General features: G+C 41.5%; 1 protein-coding gene across 1 annotated transcript; it reads left to right on the top strand.

Moving 5' to 3' along the window:
• Positions 1-979: 979 nt before the first annotated feature.
• Positions 980-9,866, top strand: IDS (iduronate 2-sulfatase). Its single transcript, XM_027690628.1, has 9 exons — positions 980-1,098; positions 1,715-1,851; positions 2,918-3,095; positions 3,991-4,079; positions 5,080-5,280; positions 5,889-6,059; positions 6,645-6,771; positions 8,293-8,466; positions 8,865-9,866. Exons 1-9 carry the CDS (start codon positions 999-1,001, stop codon positions 9,365-9,367), a joined length of 1,680 nt encoding a protein of 559 aa, XP_027546429.1. The 5' UTR covers positions 980-998; the 3' UTR covers positions 9,368-9,866.
• The last annotated feature ends 11,945 nt before the right edge of the window (positions 9,867-21,811 follow it).

Below are 21,811 nucleotides of genomic sequence, written 5' to 3'. Positions count from 1 at the left end.
GCAGAAAGGAAGTACAAGACCCACATAAAAATAAACTTCACTGTAATAGTATAGAGAAAGTACATGTGCTTGAATGTGTATGCACACGCTGTGTAATACACAATATACTGGACTTTTGAGTCACACATCCCACAGAACAGTAGGGTTGTGACAGGCCATTTTAGCCAATGTTCCTTGTAAGTTTATGGTAAGTGCATACACAGTGTATTTGATGTCACAGGTATGATTCCTTATAGAGCAGAGAAGCAGATTGTTTTCTACCCTATTCTCTTAAAAACTTAGCAAAACAAACCAGTTATGGGAAACTAAGGCATTCTGTACTGTTTGAAAACATCTGAAAATGCTTAACTCTGATGAACTGTATGTGTTTAATTGGCTTACACTTCCTCAGCTTTATAGTTTTTTTCCAGTAAATCTGCTCTCTTCTGAGGTATTCCTACAGGTATTTTAACAAAATAGCTATCATCCATTGCAAAAAAATTTAGATTGAATTCAGTTTTATAGTTTTGTCAGCTTTTCCAGTGATGAGAAAAAAGTTCTTCTGGCTCTGAGGTGGCTCTGTTTTAGCGTTGGTACCCGCTCCAGTGAAAGAAGCCAGCGATTTGGGGAACACTGATAGGAATTCCTTGGTGGTTTTAGGGCAAAGTTGCTATATTTCAGCTTCAGATTGTCCAGACACACAGAGTTTCCTATATTTCTGCCTCCTATTTTCCATCGCAAATGTGGTCAGGATACCATTGACTGTTCCCTTTCCCAGGGGAGCTGCGGCGAGTGCTCAGAGACTCGCGCAAGGGGTAAACTTGGGCAAGGAACCCGCAGGAGCGGCGCTGCAACCTCAACACCCCGCGGATGCGGCGGGTCCCGCTTTTCCCGGCCGGGCCCATCCCGTGGATCGCGGGGCCGCGGCGCCACCGCGCGGGGCGCGGGGGAACGGCGGCACGGGGCGGGGTTAAGGCTCGGCACCGCCCCGGGACCGCCCCGGGACGCCTCGCCGGGACATGGCGGCGGCTGCCCGGCCCTGCCTGGGCCTGCTTCTGTCCCTGTTCCTGCTGCAGCTGCCCCCAGGAGCCGTCGCGGCCGCCCGGGCGGGGCCCGGAGGTGGGCGCGGCCGCGGGGGGCTCGTTCTCGGGGGGAGCCGGGGATGCTCCGGGGGAGCCGGGGATGCTGCGGCACGGAAGGAAGCGGCCGGCGGGCGATGCAGGGCTTGGGGGCTCGATGTTTCCAAGAGGGCGTTTTAAGAAATACGCATGTAATTAATTTAAGGGGAAAAAAAAAAGTATTTTTATCTGTTCGGAGCAAGATTGCACGGCATGAGACTGTTGTTTACCTGTGGCTTAACACCCCCTCTCAGACCTTGCAGGCTGTAGTAGGGGTAAACCCATAAAGTACCCTCTTGATTTTGCACCACCTTTCTGTAGCCAGCTGAAGACAATGTCTGTAGCCGCTGGAAAAAAACGGGAATAAGCAATGAAATGGGAAGGGAAATGAAAACCACTGTGGTTCTGTCTAGGCCAAATAAGAATTCCTACCTGTAAAAGAATTAATCCCGTTGTTTACATTTCCTTACAAAGATATCAATTCTATGATATTCAATATTGTTGCCCATCTAATTAATTTTTTTTTCTTATGTGCACTTCAGAGTTAAAACCAGCATAAAGTAGCCTCTCCTTATTGCAGCTCAAGTTAATTTATTCCTAATTCTGTTTTTTCGTAGATGGCATGAATATCCTGTTTATAGTTGTGGATGATCTCCGTCCTGTTTTGGGCTGTTATGGAGATAAGCTTGTTAAATCTCCCAACATTGATCAACTTGCTTCTCGAAGTATTGTGTTCAGCAATGCATATGCCCAGGTGAGATAAATGACTTAAACATGTTTTCTCTATGCAAAATAATTACTGGTTTTGTCACAGTAGGTGTTAGGCAGACCAGTAGAAAAAGCAAGTATTTAATAACTTTAAGTATTTACAGTAGAAAATAAATGGCTAACCTGAACTGTGGTATGTGAACCTGTCTTTACTAAAGTGAGAAAAATGAAAACAGGGCATTTAAATTATCGTACTTATGTAGCCCTTGGAGGAGTGTAATGCCACTCAAGCATTTTCACTGTTAGCAGTCAAGTGTTGCTTAAAAATGCTGTTTTACTAAATTAGAATTCTTTTTTTCTACTGCTTATAAAAGAGTATATTTTACTTTTTAATCTTTTCTTTTGAGGAAATTGATTCAATAGGCTGCTGTGGAGGGGCAGTTTGTGTGGTAAGCATGACTTAAAGAGAGGACTCAAAGTCTCACTAATTGCTCTTCACATGGATGCTCTGCATAGGATACCTACAGTCCCAAATTTCTCTCTGCTGAGAAATTAGAAGTTTGAGTCTAATTCTGACTCAGGAATAGGACTTGAAAGCAATAACTCTTGGTTCTTGTCAGTCTGAAGCAGAATTGGTGAGGCCTTTGGACCGTAACCCAGACTTTTTGTGTTTATCCTTTCATTATTCTTAAGGCAATCCAGATCAACTAGACTTTGGGTTTTTATCAGCACAGTCCACCTGCCACTGCTGCTTAATTCCAGGTGATGTGAGCGACCAGATTTCAAAAGCACTGCCTTTATGGAACTTGACCTTTTTTTTTTTCTTTCTCTTTTGTGCTACTAGCTCCATAACCAAAGTTTTTTGTGCTTAGGAATTGGCTATTTCTTGAAAAATTATAGATAGGTAAGTGTCTATCTTGGTAAAAGCTTGCAACTGGGAATTGATATGCTTAATAAGGATGCTGTTCATTCCAGCCTGAAGTGGATTGAAACATTCTCCCTGCAGTTCCGGAGCCTTCAGATGTTCTGCCCAGCCAGGCCTCAGTCAGTTTGTACATGTGTTTTGCTTTCTGTTCCAAACTGATTCTCTCTTTGGCTGGCTCTCTCCCCAGCAAGCCCTGTGTGCTCCCAGCAGGGTGTCGTTTCTCACTGGCCGCAGACCTGACACCACCCGCCTGTACGATTTCGGCTCCTACTGGAGGGTACACGCAGGAAACTATTCCACAATGCCCCAGTATTTCAAGGAAAATGGCTACATGACCCTATCTGTGGGGAAAGTTTTTCATCCTGGTATGGTTTGAATTGTCATTTGATTTACATACAAATGCTTAACGTGTGTAGCCTCACGAGCAGACTTATATGACTATCGATGTGTTGTTCCTGTCTATTGAGAACCTAAATCACAACCACAAGCCAGATTTTACAATGAATGGAGGTTGATTTTAAATCCTAAGTCCTAAGGCATTAGAGAGGACTGTATTAGATGACTCTTACATAGTGAATATTTTCACATCTTGTCTAGGAATTGTGGAAATAAATGCCTGCATTCTAAAAATACATCTGGAAGTGAGGTATTGCTGAACATGAAATTACTGAACAGCCTCATTGGCTTAGTTCTGCCTGCATGTGCTTCATGTTGTGGTTGTGAGTGTGGATCAGGACATACAGAATGTATGATAATGCTACAAGTTCAGTAGGAAATTAGTTCACTAGTTAAAAAGCAGTAACGCTACTGAGTTGAAAGATAGTGTAATACTGACCCTCTTTTTGGTAGTTTTTTATCCTAGAACTAAATTTGTGTGGATGTATGAACTTTCAGTTGATAGTAAAGCTAATCAAGGATATGCATGAAGACTGTGATTAATTCTGGGGTTTTGGGGAGGGTTTTTTGTTGCTGTTCACTGAAGTAATTTCCCTGAGGAATTACTCCCATTTAGTAAGGCTCTTCAACAGGCTTGAGTCTTCCTCACCAGTAAAAAGTGTATTCTGGGGAAAAATGTCTTAAACTTTTTTACTTTTATTTCTTGGCTTTCTTTTTCTCTGCTGTCAAAGATTATTTGGAAATGATTCTTCATTTGCATATTTTAGAAGAAACCCCACAACTGAACGCAGGTTAAACTTGTGTTTGAGCTCTTCCTGGTTCAGTGAACTATTAGAGAATTTCTAATATCTTTTTCCTTTTCAGGGGTTTCATCCAATCACAGTGATGACTATCCATACAGCTGGTCCATTCCACCCTTTCATCCTTCAACTGAAAAGTATGAAAATCATAAGGTAAGGATGATCTGTGGGACTCTCACAGGGGAGTTTTCAGGATATAACCATCCTGCAGATGTTTTAAGTATTTCTAAATTGGTATTTGGAAACTTAAGTTACTGAGATATAAGCAAGAGTGGTCTTAATTTGTGTATATGTCATTAATTCCTTTATCTGAAAAGTGCAGTTGGCAACTTGCACACTGGTCTGACTTTGCTTAATAAGTGACAAAACATTGTCAATAGTCTTAGTGAACTTAATGCAATAAAGAGCCCAGGCCTGAGTGAGTGGGGATCATAATTAAAGTAATCTTTAAATAATCTGAAACTTTATAATCTGATTCAGTTTTCTAGAATGTTTATTACTTTTAAGTGTGACCCAAAACAATCTGGTTTATGTTTATGCAAACATTGTATTAACATCATGTGTTGGAGTCTGTGCACGGCCCAGCAGGAGCTGCAGCCATGAGGGTACAGGGAGCCTCAGCAGTGCTTTGGTCTTGTGTTTATTGCAGGAAAAGACTGGTTTTAACAACGACAATATTTGCATCCATGACATAAAGAAAAGTATGTTCATTTAGCTAAACACCCTGCTGAGGCCACCTTTCCCTGACAACTGTTTAGTCCAATTTATCTCTCTTCACTGATTACACATCAGCCACTGCTGGCATTTGCTCAGAAACTAAGTCAGTAGCTTCCAGGCAGCTTTTCTGTGGACTCTTGGGATCAGAAGGAGTTTAAATGCATGTGTATGACATAACTGAATACTGCTGCATTGCCAATAACTCAGAGACTCTATTCATCATGGAAGCTGTGGGTTTTTCCCCTGTGTGACCACATTTAATCTTCTACCCAGCTTTAGAGAGGATTTCTGCTTTTCCATAGGCATGAATGTTGCATTCCTTTGTTGGTGGAAGGATTGAGAAACAAATTGGTTTAAAAGTTATGGAACAGAGGGTTTTGTCTTTGCTTTTATGGAAGTTACTTAACTAATTTATTTATTTATTTTAAAAATAAAGACTTGCAGGGGAAAAGATGGAAAACTTCATGCGAACTTGGTGTGCCCGGTGGATGTGTCAGAAATGCCCAAGGGTACTCTGCCTGATATCCAGAGCACTGAAGAGGCCATACGTTTACTGAATGTTATGAAAGCCAACAAGCAAAAATTCTTCCTGGCTGTTGGTTACCACAAGCCACATATCCCACTGAGGTACCCCCAGGTGAGGAGATGGGAAGCTGCAGGAAAAGGAACTTAGACAATCCTTGCTTTCGCTTTGCAGAGCTGTTTCCGCAAGTGCTTTGTTGCTGTTGTTTCTGGGAAGCGAGCTGAAAACCAGCCTTGATTTGGTGTAACTTCGGGAGTCATCTGTGGTGCATTTCAGAATGTTTAATGGGAATGAATTGTGACTCCTCAGCCAAAAGCCAGGCTTCTACCACCATAATAGTGACTGCTACTGCATGGAGATGGGGCTCAGCTTGATGGAGTATGACATAATGAGGCCTTACAAGATCTTGTATTCCATTCCCTGTTTGAGTTGGTGGCAAAATTCCTACTGATTTCAGTGAAAGTGCTGTTGGACCTTTTATTGCAGTGTTATTTTGAGATACAGGAGGCTGGGTTTAGGTACTTACTAACTCAGTATGTTTCAGGAATTGGTTGGAGATGACTAGTATTGCTACATTTTACACTGTGAGGGAAGGGGAATGAAGCCCTGTAAATTGTAGCATTTAAGGGTCATGCAAGGGGAAATGCTTACTGTTTTACAACACAGAGTTTACAGTAAATCTGAGGTGAGGACAGTCTTTATGTGTGTTTTGTATTGTAAAGGAATTTCTCAAGTTGTACCCGTTGGAAAATATCCCATTAGCCCCAGATCCCTGGGTGCCTGAGAAACTACCTTCTGTGGCGTACAACCCCTGGACAGATATCAGACGGAGGGATGATGTGGAAGCATTAAATGTTAGTTTCCCTTATGGACCACTTCCAGAGGAATTCCAGGTAAGCTGTCAATACAGTGCACTGAAGTCAAACTGCCTCCGCTTGTTCAAGTGCAAGGGAGGAGTCGGCTGTTTTTAGATGTTCCCAGTTATTCAGCAGTTGTCAATTTGCAAATATGATGAATTCCCTGCCTTGCATACTGTCACCTCTACAGAAAAACCTTCTCTGTCACTGCAGTTTGGTTGGCATGTGAGGGAATGTATGTAGCAGGTTTACCAGTGTTGTGTTTGTGCTCATTATCTGAGTCTGTTTGTCTGTTTCAAGCAAGCACAAAGGGTATCTTTTGCAGGCTTTTCCTTGGCTTTCCAGTGCTTATGCCAAAATAAGGTGCACTGGCTGGATCAAGGGAATGGATTGGTTTGCAGTGTTTTGCTTGAAAGCACTTCTGGGAGATAGAATTTTCAGACTGCCCCCTCCCCATTTACCTTTTCTGGGACATTAATCAGGCTACAGACACTCAAAAAATAAAGCTTTAAAAGTAAAATCCCATGATTCTTTTACACAGCCACCCACTGGTTCTCCTGTGTGTGTGTGGGGGGAAAAACTAACTTTTTTTCCCCTCTCTCCTGTTTTCTTAACTTGCAGCGGCAGATCCGTCAGAGTTACTATGCAGCAGTTTCTTACGTGGATGTGCAGGTTGGCCTGCTCCTGAATGCTTTGGATAATGTAGGACTCTCAAATAACACGATGGTAGTTTTTACTGCTGACCATGGTAAACATTTAAATCTTTCACCAGCTCACTTAATAACTTCATTGTGCAACTAAAGGCTGGCACATTAATGCAGTGTGTGTTTCTGTGACATACAGCAGAGCTGCCGTACTCGTATCTCTGGTTGGTCTGTCTGTGATTGAAGGGACTGGCTCTGGCTTCTGTGGCTGCACAGTTCAGTCCCCACAGGCACCTCCTTAATCAGGCTGAGGGTTTGCTGGTGAGGGATGAGACTGCCTGCCAGGACTGGGGCTGAGCTTGCTGTATTCCCAACCCCTACCCAAGGAGTGACTCTTGCTGGGAACAGTCCTGTGAAAGGAGAGTGACCATTCCTCCCTCCTTACCATTTGCAGAGAGCCATCTGGTGCAGTGGGTGCACCACAAGCTTTCTCATTAATGGCTCAAGTGTGTTTTCTTGCACTTGTCATTGCTGCTTGCAGAGCATCTAAACTGATAGTGATATGGTCCCCCCTCATAACTGAGGTCTTGTACACTCTGGATCCTGGTGGTAAAAAAATGAATTTGATCTGTGGGACAAATACATCAAGCATTTAATGGTTGTTTCAGTACTCAAATATTCTTTAAAATAACCCTCTCCTGATCCCATTAATGGGGGAATGGCTTAGCTGACTTAAACCACTTAGGATGTGACTTAATTACGTTGATTTACAGTCACATATTTAGTTAATTTGGGTTGATTTTTGTGAGTGCGTTCACATAAACAAACCCTCATGAGTTGTAGAGCAATGAGGTTAATATTTTTGGTACTAAAGTGACTCTAGAAGTTCCTACTGACTTGCCACTTGACTTGGACTTTCCATTTTAAACTGAATTCCTCTTTCCCTTGTGTGGATAACTGTGAATAATTGGTGTTTCCAGTGCCATGGCTGGCAAAGTGATTCAAAATATCATGTGTTAACATAGCTTTCATAGAGTTCCTTTGTCTTTCCCCAAGTGAAGCTGGCAGTAAATCTGCCTAGAAGGAAGTCATGTTGGCATCTCTTTCAAGAGGAAGAGGAGAGCTAAAAAGTTTTATCTCTATTGCTTCCTCAGGAGTAACGTCCTGATATGGCAGTCTGGCATGGATAGCAGCCTTGGCTCCAAGGGATGTTCAGTTACAGTGTTAACAGGAGTATTGGAGAGCTGGCAGCTGCCCAGAACTTAAATGAGTGCTTTGTGGCATTGATCTGGAGACTCTTGCAGAAGCTGTGACACATTCCAGTTCCTCTTTTCTACTGTTGTAATGCTAATTGCCTAATTCTAATCTAGAGTAGGGGAAATAAGGAAAGGTGTAATTATTTCCTTAATAAAGAGTATCAAGTTGCAAGACTGAGGTGGCTGTTGAAATAGCTTTCACATTAGTGAAAAATCTTCTTATATCTAAGTACAGATTATTTACCTATTAATATAACCTTTATTAATAGACTAGTGGCCCCAACAGCCAGGGTCAATTTACAATGAAAAAGAAATGACTACTAAATTACAGCCCAGTATCTGCTCTGAATTGTGTTCTTTGTCACCTAGGATGGTCCCTGGGAGAACATGGTGAATGGGCAAAATACAGCAATTTTGATGTTGCTACCCGTGTGCCGCTGATGTTTTATGTACCAGGAGTGACAACTTCCTCTGTCAGTCAAGGAATGAGGGTCTTCCCCTACCTCGACCCTTTTAGCCATATTGTAGGCTCAGTACCTCAAGGTAAATTTCCAGTGTTTATGTTTTGTTTGCAGTGGGTATATACAAAGCAGAGGTGGTGATGTAATGATACTTTGCCTACAGGCACCTTGTGAATTTGCTTTGTCTTTTTGAAGAGTTCTTTTACAAAGCGATGGATATTCTTGTCTCTAAGGCTGCACATTTGAGAAACATAAGTGGAAAAATTTTCTTGTTTAAAGTACATCATAAATGCATAGACTGGCATCTTCAGAGCTAACTGCCACCCCTTAATTGCCTTGATTTTGGTACCCCACAAATCCAGTACAAAGTACTTTTGATAAAACACCAGCTGAATTATCAGAGTAAGTTTCTAGAGCGTTCTACTGATATTGTCAAACCATCATGTTCCGTAACTTGTATTTTGATATTTTTTCTTCTAGGGCAAAGCAAAAAAGTGGTGGAGCTGGTGTCTCTGTTTCCAACACTTGCTGAACTCGCTGGCCTGCAGGTTCCTCCCACGTGCCCCAAGACGTCGTTCCACGTTGCCCTGTGCACGGAGGGGACAAGCATCATCCGCTACTTTAATGCCGCTGAAGAGAAGGTGCAGGAAGGGAAGGAGGGCTGTGGTGACACTGCCAGGTGTTTTAATGAAGACCCTGTTGCTCTCAGCCAATATCCCCGACCTGCAGACACTCCCCAGTGGAACTCTGACGAGCCAAAGCTGAAAGACATCAGGATCATGGGCTATTCCATGCGGGCCATTGACTACAGGTACACGCTGTGGGTTCAGTTTAATCCTGACAACTTCAGCGCTAACTTTGAGGATGTCCATGCAGGAGAGTTGTACATGATGGAGACTGATCCAAACCAGGATTACAACATCTATAACACCACCTCACATGGTTGGTTTTTCAAAAAGATTCTTGACTTTCTGAAGCACTAGGGTTCAGGCATGTCTCTGTTCCTGTTCTTGCAGCTGAATGAATGCTTCCCCCTTTTGTATAAAACCTTTCTGTTGTACAGAAAACACTTGGATTGAATTAAAATCCTGTCTGTATCAAAACACTAGCTATTGCCTTTTTCTTGTTACTGCACTGAAGGTAGTCAGAGGGAATTTCTGCAATTATGTTTTCAAACACAAGCTCACAACACTTTTGAAAAGGCCACAGAGAGTATGCAGGCCCATACTATGAAACATCTCTGTGACCTTCTGTAGCAAGTGAAGAATTAAATTTCATTATCTATGCTGAAACTGTTGATATGAAAGGTGGAAAACCAGAAACTTCTGTGTTTGAAAGGCTATGCAGAGCATGTGTGTCCCTACACAGGTCCTGTCCCGTTTACTTAGGAGACTTGGGGCTGGAGTGGTCAGGGAGACATTTGGTAGTGGTGAAGGGCCACGGTGTCTGCTGTCATCAGCCTTACCTCTGTCTAGAGCTAAAAGAGAAACTTCATGTGTTTCATTCAAAATTTAATTATTTTAAATAAAAACTTTAATTTGAAAATTCATACTTCTTATCATACAGCAGGAGAATCTGAACTTTTGATTAATATCTGTGAAATTAATGCTTTCATCACTGAAACACTAAATAAGACTGGGGGGTTAAGATATGCTCTTCTGGATATTTTCCTGAGGATTAGTCTAATTGGTCTCCACAGGTGAAAGGAGATGGAAACCTTTAGCTCCTGTAGCTTGCTGGTTGTTGAACTGCTCAGTGCACTTAAGGGTTGTCATGTCCAGTGACAGAGACCTGGATGTTTGCATGCTTTGGTGCTAACTGGGGCTTGGCAGTCTCTGTTTTGGCCTAGGATAGCTAAAAGCCTCCCATTTAGTTTTAAGTTTTTAGTGTGGCATTTATCAACACAGGATGTGGAGCGTAAGTTGTCCCAAGCTATGCTGTAAGTAATTTCCAGATGGACGAATGCATTAAGGTAAATATGTTTGGGAGCTTGTATCTGAGAAAAACGGGTTTGCTGAGTATTTTATTTAAGTGCTGTCTGTACCATGTGCTCACAGCCACAAGGTACACAGTGCTTTAGTGTGAGGGCAGTAATTTGTATTGTGTTCTATCAGCCTGCTGGATTTCTGCAGTTCTGTCTTGGTAATTGAGGGTCTCGGAATTTGGACCTTAGCAAATAAGAGCTTGTTCAGATGGTGTTAATTCCTGCTACCTCCCTTAATGAACTGCTCCAGTTCCTACAAAAAGCCAGCCATTACTTGTCTTCCTCAGATAAATTGCTTTTAATATCCTAGAGAAGCCACAGCCATAACTTTATTTCATTAAAATCCACGTCTTATTCCTAATTAATGTGGAGATACCCACCATGAATCTGTTTCTCTCTTAGAAGACAGCAATTATTTAGTGCCTTTAAACTCAATTAGAAGAATATATTTCTTATGAACTTGTCATTTGTTTTACTCAGCCTGAGATCCCGTGTGTTCTGCAGCATTATTATTCCAGGTGAAAACATATTTTCCCCTCATTTATGCAGGTATACTTAGATCCTCAGCTGGTGTGAAGTGCTTCAGTTGCAGGTAGCAGATTCAATGTAGCTGTACCAATTTGACACCGGCTGAAGGTGTGTTTTACTGAGAGCAGTGCCAGACAGAGTTTTGGAGTCTGCAGCTAGGACTAATTATATCTCTGACACACTTCCCTTCAAAGGAAAATTAAATATTGGGAAAGTTATTTTGGGGCGTGTATCGAAGCGTTAAGGATTATTCAAAATCTCTGGTGTGCTGGGTCAGTAATACAGTGTACATTTAAAATTGATCTGGCAAATGGGTGTTATCTGAGATTTGGCTACGTGAGCTTTGTGTTTTGTTCTGCTAAGACACCTGTAAAATAACCAAACAAACCACACTTTTTGGGGGGATGTAAAATGATAGCATGTAGATAAATTATTTAGGAATTTATTTGCATGAAAACATTCCTGTGCATACCATGCCCTAAGCCTCCCATCACTTCAGGCAATTTAATTTTTCAAGTGGAGATAAAAGTCCTGGTGGTAGGTGATGAGTATTTTTTTCCTCAAGTCATTCTCTTTATATTGAATGGGAAAAGCTGCCCTTGACCTTTCTTAATCAAAATCCAGTAATCTTTTGGGGAGACATGAAACAGAATTGTCTCTGACAGCCAGTGAATCAAGATGTATCCGTGAGCTGAGGGGAAGGACGTTCTTGAGTAATTGCAGAAGTCCCTGGGCAGGACTCTGCAGTCCACCTGGAGAGCTGGGCCCTCCTGCCTGCTGCTGAGTTGGGACCTGGCGTTTTGGGGGAAGAGTGAGGCACAGAGGTGAAAAAAACTCTGTTCTTACAAATGCCAGGTGATAGCTTGTTATTGAATAGGTTGAGCAAAACGTAAATCCAGCAGAAACAAAGGGAGAAGACCTGTTTTTTCAAACAAACCAAAACCCTGCTTGTGCTGGAGAGCCTGAGCTATGGGTCTTACTGGGCTGAGCAGCCTCCACTGAAGAACAAAAGAGCTTAACAGGAGCAATAAAAATAAAGTGCTCTTGCGAGCCTGCTCTCTCTAGAGGGAAGAGGATGCAAGCCAAGCATCAGGAAATAAATGAGATGCCAGTGTTGACCCTATTTCTCAGGATGGCACCAGAACAGCTGGAAGAACAGCATGATGCTGCCTCAGCAGGAATTGTTACCTGTGGTACATGTATGGAGAGACTCCGCTGGGGACCCTGGAGTAGCCGCCGTAAGCACTTGGCACAAAGTGGAGTCAATAAACAGGCCTCTGTTAATAAGCTAATGTACAGGAGTGATTAAGCAATGAAATTAAGATTTTGGTCCCTAAACAGCTGTACATCAGTCAGTCATAACTCTTGATGTTGTTTCAAGTATATAGATATACAACACCCTAAATCAAAGTTTTCAAAGCGAAGTAAAAAATTCACTGTTTACAAAGTAGAAGCAATAGGAATCTTAAAAAGATGGAGGTGGCTGTGTATTTGGGTGTTCTTTGTAACACTAAGTGAATGTTTACAGCATGCTGTTTGCAAAGAAAAGATTTGGGTTTAATTTCAGGCATGCTGTGCACACTGGAGTATGTGCAAATGCCGTAGCTACACACTGTGCTGTGCAACAGATTGGAATCCACCCTTTGGCCTGTGCTTGCTGGGGGAAATGGGGTATGTTTTGCATTAATGTGAGAGTTGCAAATGTGTTTCTGTGGTGAGGCAGGCAAAGGCAGCTGAGTGCCCCAGCTATTGGTCAGATGTTACCTAATTAATCACCACTGCATGTTAATTACGTATTAGTGACTTGCTGCTGTGTTGTATTGGTCAAGTGGAGTCCCCTGCTGGAGCGAGTGTTCCACAGCATGAAAGATGGGATATGGATGTGATGGTTCAATATCAGGGATGTTTCTTAATTCCTGGTGTTAATGTGTATTTTCTGTGATAAGCAACAATATCATCAGTGGCAAAAGGGTCATAATGTCATGGTCAGCACCCAGGATTGCAGGGCACTGTGCACAATTTATGTTTCAAACTGTATTTGGGAAGTGCCTGGTAGTTGCAGCTGAGATCCTTTGTTGAATGTGTAATTCTTCTTTTTATTTTTTTCCTCCAGTGGTTACTTAGCATTCAAATGTGAAACGCTACATAAAGAATGAAATTGCCCTCTTGGTAACTAGGTTTTCTGGTGCTTTACAGTTTTCTAGGCTATAGAACTTCTTGCTTTTCACATCAGAAACTCTCAGCCAAGTTAAGATGACTCTGTGTCAAAACTTTTTATGTCTCTTTGTTTGACTTCCTAGCTAATGAAAATTATCTTCAGATCTGCATGGGTGGATCTCAACTCCAATGTTCTTCTCTACCTAAATGTACAGGTCTCCTTTTAAAGTCTGTGGGAGTTCTGCTTATGAAAGAAGATAGACTACCAATGTCAAGATCCACCATTTGAAGCAGTAAAAAGAGCTTTTTGCCCTCTATCTTTAACACTTGGCTCGGTACTGAGTAGCAGAAGAACATTTCTATCCAGCAGTGTGTGAAGGCCCCAACTATAATGGAGCTTTGACTAAGCAAGAGGAAATGGCAAAGTTTGAGATATTTCTGTAGGTGCAGTTGGACATGGAGTGGGGATAATAGACTGAAGCAGCAGAGAGGAAAGGAACAGTAAGATGTAATGAACAGTGAAATCAGATGTAAAGTCGTCATCTGAAAGATTAGGATCCAGCAAGAAAATAGAACAGAAATCTAAAGAGAGCAAGATTGGAAAGGGAAATGTTTTGTGTCTCTGGTTTTAGGCTCTGCACGCATCTGGGGGCACTCAGATCTTCCTTCAGATGTTTCTGCTTTATTTTTTTCCTGTGTTTAGGTATAAAACCCGTAAGCTTTGCCCATGTTGTGATTGTACAAGTTCTTTGAAGTTATCTCAGAAGCACTTCTGAAAATCAACCTCAGTATGTTTGGAGTTTTGTCCCAGGTATGCTCAGTCTGGCATTATCCATGTATTCAAAACCCTTGCTCTTTTCTTTTGGTCCCAATGCTGTTGGAGCATCAAAGTCTGTAATTTCTAGTATGTTTTACACCTGTGCTGAAGGTTCCATGTTTCCTGTGTAACTGAAGAGCAGTTACCTCTGGGTTACATACCCCTAATGGTTTGACTTGCTCTGTGGCCAACCTGCACTAAATGTCTGGCAGACCTTGAGTCTGGATTCCACTGAGGCTGCTCAGTGAGGTGGGGACAGGTGGCATCAGTCTGGTTGTGCTTCAGTGCTGTGTTGGGCTGCAAGTCTCCTGAAAAAAGTCTCGATTGTGCATCTTTTGTAGACATTATAAGAGCTGGCTGAGGATCATCTGACTGCAGCCTTTTTTTTTATTTATTTCTGTCAGGAAAGTATTTATTTGATTAAATCAAACTGTCTTATGTAGAGATATTGCTTTGGTGACAGTTATATTGAAAAGTTTTGCTTTGATAAGATATGGGACCTTCGCTTCAATTTTATTTCAATTTTTCATTTATATTGCATAATTTTGACATAATATAAAAGGGTATTGTAACAAATGAGAATGCAATTACTTTGTGAAAATAATAAAGTCAAAACCAAAAATGTTGATCTCAAAAGGAGAGTGTTCACTTCTGTGAAAATGAAGCAGCTCACTTCACGTGTCAATTCGAGTTTTCAAACTGGAATTTTTTGTAATTTTTGTCTTGTGGGAAGACTTTGAAATGTTAGCAACAAGAAAGTGATGATAAATCCCAGTTCCTGCAGCTCCTTATGGTATTGAAATGCCAATTCTAACCTGGCTTCACAAATAATTATTCACATTAGCAGAGTGTTGAGGGTCGGATTTGGGTTTAGGCTGTTTCTGTTTGCAGTGCTCTGGAAAGAGTGGACCAGGAGTTGGACTGGATGGTCCTTGTGGATCCCTTCCAACTCAGGATTCTAATTCTTGTCTGAAAAATGGAGCAGCAGCTTTTTCTTCCAATTCCCATCTCAACCCCACCATCAAGCTTTGTAGCTCTCAGGCTCACCCCACGCTGCTGTCAGATACTTCTCCTGCTTCCAGGAAAGCCAGAGTACACAGCCCCTGCACAGCCAAAGAAATGCTTCCCCTGGCCAGAGAGCTGCAGTGAATTTTAAGCAGGGCTTTTCCCCCCCCTCGACAAATTGCCTAATAAGAGGGCAAATATTAATCACATGTCTGGAAAAAGTTTGTTTTGATCTCTGTGCTTGCTATTCCAGCTTTAAAGAACAGAGCCTTTTCTGAAACATTTTCCTGGTAACAGAATTACGATATAATTCCTAGAAGACAAATCTTGGCAGGTATGAAGTGTATAATACCTATCCTTGACTGAACCTACAGCCTAGCCTAATACTTCCCACATTTTCCTGGTTTCAAAGTGAGTTTGATCTTGTGCTGAAGGAAATTATTCTCTTTACTTGAGGCCTCTCAAATATTTCACAGTAAGAAGGATGTGATCCATTACTTCAGGAGCCCTCATTATGTGCAGCTGTGGGATACTCATCTTTTTCCCTTATCTTCTCTGCTGGAAAACTTGGATACCTTGTTTTACTAAACAAAATCAAGATCAAGGACATTAAAAATAGATTGACTTATTGAACTTGATAGTATAATAATTTTCTTGTTGCCAGCTTTAGCTTTTCTTCACTGAAATAAGATTAGCAGAGATTAAAGCTATTTATTTTGGAGGTATTCTGGACAAGAAAGCTGTGATGGGTTTGCTTTAAAAGGGTTTTCATATTTTAAGAATTTGCAAACCCTCTTTTCTTTTGAGAGTTATTTGTTTCTGTAACTGCTACTCTTGCCTGCAATTACTCTTTTCCAGGAATGTGCTTGGTGGAAACATCTCGAGTATCCTCCGTATTTGTTCCATGTTGCTCTATTAAAGCAATGACATTCTTTCCAATATAAAAAGCCATGCAAATGAGATGCAAATTTTTCACTGCCTTTTTAAGGTATGGTTTGTCTAAGGATTCTTCAAATATTCACTTTCTGAAAGAAATAAATGCTAACCTTCGTTTACCTTTATCAAATCCAGTGAGGCCCTGACCTAGTAAAGCACTAATTCATGCACTTAAATACCTTCCTAGTCAGTAAAGCACTTAAGTGTGTTGGCTGAGTATGTGTTTAAAATGCTCTGCTGAACCAGACCCAGGAGTCTGTGGCACAACCATCCCAGTGCCACCAAAGGAACCAGTGGGCTGAAGAGACCTGCCTGAGTGGAAACTGAGTATTAATTAGTACGATTTAATTTCTGCTAGAAAAGAAAGTATCTTGGTGCTCTGTGTTTTAAGGTTCGTTTCACTTTTCAGGAATATGGTGCGTGGATGTGGCAGGGTTTTGGTAGCACAGGATTGAATTTCTGTGCTCATTGGGCTTCATAAGGCTCCCACATCTCTCTTGCATCTCTCCTTTCTCTCTCTCAAATGTGTTAGTTTGAAACAGGAGCCGGGTCTGGATTCCTCAAAATGTCTTGTACCCTTGATTGCGGATCAATAGCATTTCACTTTGGCTGAGAGGTTTAAATGAGTCACAAGACATTAAAGCTAAAAACTAGGAAGTGCAAACACACAATGATCCTACATAAAATCTCACACACAGCCTTCCCTCTGTTTTATAGACAGTACTTCGTGGCTGTGCTGGGCGTATTCCTCGAGACCACAGCTGGGAAGAGGAAAGAGTCCTCCAGCTTTGCCTTGCTTTGTTAGGATTTAGAACTACTTCAGATGCCATCCACAAATGTGGGAGCGGCTCCGCTCTGCAGTTCCAGAGCTCCTCGACTAGAGGTCAGTAACACATCAAAGAACAGCAGACAGAAAACCAGAAACTGTGGGATATTAGCTGCCACTAGACATTTCATTTCGCATTTGAAATGAAGACTTGTGATCTGGTTAATCAGCAGCAGCTACAAGTCCTATTTCTCATGTCCTTACAACTTCATAGAGTGCAGAATAGATCAGTCATTGTTTAATAAAGGGTAAGTTTAGGAATGCTTAAAGGTAAAATAAGAGATATGAGTGTTTCAATTTACTTTTAAAATATTGCTTATTGTTCTGTAATCATTCCATTCTATTCCTTTTTTCCCTGCTGAACTGTTCCTGTTTGGTGATAGAGGAATTGGTCATCTGGACAATTAAAAAGCAATTTATGTAGCAGCTCTTTCTATTCCAGATGCATTTCTTTCTGCCATTTTAGTAGCAAGTTGGTCAAATTCATACTCTGAATCATTTCTTCATAGAAGCAGGCACAAAGGATTCTGTTTGTATTCCTTGAATATGCTCTATCCTGAAAATACTGATTTTCTTTATCATGACTAATGCCATTACTGAGTGGTTTTGCTGAGACATTTGGTTCAGTTGTGTTCATGACTGTGATTACTGCATTTGTCTCCAGCTAAAATGCTGATTCTTATTAGAATGCTGCACTCCTAAGAGCTGTGCTCTAAGTCTTTATGAAGGAGAAATCGCTGTTTCCCAGCATTTTTGTGTCAGCTAAGTTGATTTTTTTTCCCCTGCAGAAAGAAACACAGACCAAGGCATTTTGATAGTCTTCTTACTCAAGTCCTGTTTCCTGCCCTCACACCACTTTTACACTTGCCAGCTACATTGTGATTTATGCCAGTTAGTAGGAGTGGAACCAAACCTAGTTTTTAAAAAAGTAAAATATTAGCAACAATTATAATGACTGGCGTAATTCTAATCAACAATATCAAGATGAGAGATGCAAACCTTTCTTAATGTAATGACAACCAAGAGTGACAGACCTGCCAACAGTCCAGACCCTCGGGACTTCACCAAGCTCATTGCACTCCAAAAATCCCTTACTGAAATAAGTAAGTAAAGATGCTTATGCTATCTAACACAGGTTTATTAACTCTCTGGCTCAAAACTGAGCCAAATACTTAATTTCATCTGGATTCTACACTTTGGTTCTGTTTTCTTTTTCTTTTCTTCTCTCTCCCCCCTTTAACTTCAGCAGAAGAATAAAACAAAATCTCCAAGATGTCTCTTCTCAGTGTAGTTGGTGACTATCAGTACAGACAAGTTCATAGGAACCTGTGGGATAGGGGTAATATGCAGTCATGTTTGCATTAAAAAAGTCTCAGTGTATCTTGAACTGAAAATTTAAAGAAATAAAACAAGATGAGTGAGGCTCCTGTAGTGAACTGCAAAACCAGGCACCTCTTGTGCTGGAGCAGCAAAATGTTTAAGTCTAAAAGTGGCTGGTTTTAAGGAATGATTATGCCTTGGGAATGTAACGGGCAGGACATGGAGATGAGTTTGAGGGTTGGTATTTAGTTTTGTAAGGATGTTATTGACAATAGTTATGCTCAGAAGAGGGATCAGGCTGTAAAGCTGTGTCCTTTTCCTCAGTTCTCTTCTCCAGGCAGCCTTCAGGCTGCACAGTAGTTTCACTCCTGTGGGCAGCCTGCACTTTCATGATTCCTACCTCATGGTCAGTTTGATGCCATACCAGCACCTCCCTCTTTAGCACCAGCAAGGCAAAAAGCTCTTCACAGTCAGCAGTCACTGACTGGGGGTTGAACAGTATAAATGCTTTTAAAAGCCCAGTGCAGTCATCTCTTTGGGTCTGGCATCTCTTTTCTTTAGCTTGTACATTGGCAGAGCTCTCCACTCCAGCCTGCCAGCTCCAGAAGTGAACGGTGACAGGCCGTCATCATCTGTTAGAGCCTGTCATTCCATCAGCTTTAAAATGGAAACCCGAGCTTGCGGGGCAGAATTGAGGACTTTCATGCGTTTGATCATTGAATGAGTAGGGGAAATGAAATGTAATGGGAACTCTGCTTTTTTTAGCCTCTTTCATAAAGTAAATCAAGTTCTCTGCTGGTGTGCCTGCATGAAAGCCACTGGGATTAGCAGATTTGCATTGTTTCACTCGAATGACAGAGGTAGATTTCTAGTTTAAGTGGTGCCGTATGTTGTTTTTTTTCCTAGAAAATGTTCAGTGTTTCAAATCTCCTGTTCTTAGTGATAGACACCTTGCAAACCATCATGGGGGGAGGTTTGAGCTGTGGCTGAGTTGGCTGCCAACAACAGGGACAGTCCCACCTCCGAGCTGCTGTTCACAGCTGGCTGGCTCTGCCCTCGCCCTTCTGTTGGTGCTTGTCTGGTTCCCTGGGAACTGGTTCAGCTTGATAACCCAACAAAAACCACTTTTCCCCCCTCCTCCTGTTGATTTAGCTCACCAAGAAGTCAGAGAAATGCCAAAGCAGGAAGAAATACATGACCTAAGACGTAGCTCCTGCCTTGCAGAACTTGGCACCTGCATGAAAAAGATGGATGAAGGCAATGTGATTGCCATTCCCTTTCCTAGTAATGTGTCTGAACTTTTCCAGTGGCTTTGCAAGGAGTGTGGTAGTTGTAGGGAGACAGCAGTGCAATTAAGGGATGTGCATTTGTATGTTGTTGCAAGGGTGAAGGTGGTAGCCTGGCCAGATTCCAGAAGGGGATGAGCGCCAGGTGGGAACTGGATGAGTTTGTATTGGGAACAGTAGTTTAATGAATAATATAACTAGGGGGATCTGATACTATCACCTTCCAAAGTGGGCAGTCCCAAGATCCTGAAACAGCCTTTTTTATCTGGTATAGAGACCCTTTAAACACCAATGTTTGATTTAGGGTGAATGAGTTGCTCCAACTGCAACTGAAGCGCATAAGTTGGAACTTAGCAGATTTCTTCTCCTTTTCCCTGAAACTCTCCAGTCTGCTGTCACAGTCCACTGTCTTGGACTAGTGAAAAAGGTCTTTTAGCTCTGTGGTGGGACACTGTCTCAGAAAGCCCAGCTTCAGTCCTATTATTGTTTTTATTTCCATAGACAATTTTGTGATTGTTTTGAAAATGGGCTTATTGCCAGTGTGAAAGCAAAGAGGGAAATTGTGACAATTTTCATACATCTGGTATCATGATAAATATATTATTAATAATAAATAGCAGTTTTATAGAAATGGTTCCCATTTATGGGCAATGGTAGGACATCTGTCTAGTTTGTACTTTTATAATTTGTCCTACTGGCAATTTTGTGCTTATGGCATATTGACTTCGATAGGGAATTCTGCTTAAAACCTGATGGCACAACAGATCACTCTCTATTTCCATGAAGGCAGGTGTAGGTGTTTGTGTTTCCACTGCCAGTCCCTAGGTGCCTCTTTGGAGATGCTTTGGAGGAAAAAATCAGTGAACTTTCCAGGTGTGTCCTGCATGTGAAAGGTGAACTTACTGGGAACAATTACAATGATCCCTGGTGTGAGTTGGAAAGTTACCTGCCCTCCCCTTAAGAATTGTTCTAAGCTCCTCAGAATACACTGGGCCTTTGTCATTAGAAGCAGGATCACAACTTGGACAAATGTTACTGAAATTGCAGAAACATCTCAAAAGTTTATCCAGAAAAGAAGCCACATCATGCTGATACTGTGCAAGTACAAAGGCCTCTTTTTAGGTTTTCTGATGTGTGCTTGAAGACATGTTATCTCCATCAGTAGTCCTTGTGTTTTAGGGGGACTTGCTGTGGGGTAGAGATTATTGCCTCCATCTGAAGAATATCCTGATTTATTTAAGGGACAGTAGAACAGCTACTGACCCTTAGAATGGCTGATGTACTTAGCAGAGCTCTCCAGTTCTTGTGAGCTGAGCTAAGCTGTTGTCTTGCAGGTGAATCAAAAAGCTTGAAAGCAGTTAAGGATCTGGAAGAGTTGCTGCCTTCCCCTAACAAGACCCTGACTGGCAAGTTGGGTTTAATAGTTCTAACATTATTAGCAAAACCGCTGCAATCTACAGACTAGTTCTCAGACACAAACCAGATACCTGGGATCCAGTATACAAAGTCTTAATCCCCAAGGCTATTGGGCTATTTTTTCACCCTTTCAAATAACCTTGCCTCTCATAAATCTGTTGCTCATTTAAAGCGAACTTTCTGCTTGCATCAGAAATTACTTCCAGCACTGGATATGAAGCATTCTTCAATATGTTATAAAGTGAGGGCTGGATTCACTGCTTAAATAAAGAAAGCCAGTTTGCTTCAAACGGATCATTTATTGCTACCTTCATGCTGTATATTTATTGTGAGGATATTGTCACATTTCTTTCAGTTTTGAAAATGTAAGTTGGATTTTCTCTTTCAGGTTGCCATCTGGTGTATTGCGAACAGTCTCAGAGAGTAAGAGGCCATCTGTTAATACTTTTTCAGGAAGCTTTTTATAGAGCAGTGAAGTGGCAAATCTCAAAAACACGTTGTAATGACTTACAAGATCTTGGGTATGTGTACAAGTAAAGGCTGATATTTTATTCCTATCAACAATATAGTTATCAAGCTGGGGAGGAAAGGAAGAGAAGAAAGAGAACTTGCACACAAATGCACATGCATTTTAATGGCTCTGTTGCATATATTACTTTTTCTATTTTTACATAAAATGTAAAGTGAGTTTCTGAAGCTCTGATTCAGTTTATGCTTATGTACTTTAGCAAGACTGATTGCCTCTTTGAGAAGCTGTTTCCTTCTTTAACCATTAATAGAGATCAAATTACCCAGGATTTTGCCTGATAATACTAAGAATGTAGCTTGTGTTCCCGTAGCATGTGAGTTTACATCTCTAGTGGTGGGTACCCAAGATGCTGATTTGTCTGCTGCAAGATGTAGGAAGACCTCCAGTTCAGACCTGCTGCTTTGAGTGCCAACAACTTTGGGTCAATATCTGGTGTGTTTCTGTGGCAAAAGGTTATTTCCACATTCAGCTCCACAAGTAGAGATATTGTCAACCCAAATTTGATATGCTCACTTGGTCATTGGAGGTGGCAGTGGAGGACATGACTGACAGAAGTGTTGTCTGATCAGCCCCTGAAATATTCTGGTTGTTGTGGAACAACCAAGATGGGGAATGAGGTAGAT

This window comes from Neopelma chrysocephalum, unplaced genomic scaffold (genome assembly GCF_003984885.1).
Source record: "Neopelma chrysocephalum unplaced genomic scaffold, ASM398488v2 Primary Assembly neopelma1_81, whole genome shotgun sequence".
NCBI classification, from domain to species: domain Eukaryota; kingdom Metazoa; phylum Chordata; class Aves; order Passeriformes; family Pipridae; genus Neopelma; species Neopelma chrysocephalum.
Note: the sequence above shows the minus strand (reverse complement) of the source record. Positions and strands in the feature narration are given on the sequence as shown.

Excerpts from the sequence above, each read along its gene's own strand:
- IDS (XM_027690628.1), top strand. The coding sequence starts at position 999 with ATGGCGGCGGCTGCCCGGCCCTGCCTGGGCCTGCTTCTGTCCCTGTTC. Across the intron at positions 6,772-8,292 it reads AGTTTTTACTGCTGACCATG|GATGGTCCCTGGGAGAACAT; the intron begins GTAAACATTTAA and ends TTTGTCACCTAG. Across the intron at positions 8,467-8,864 it reads TGTAGGCTCAGTACCTCAAG|GGCAAAGCAAAAAAGTGGTG; the intron begins GTAAATTTCCAG and ends TTTTTCTTCTAG.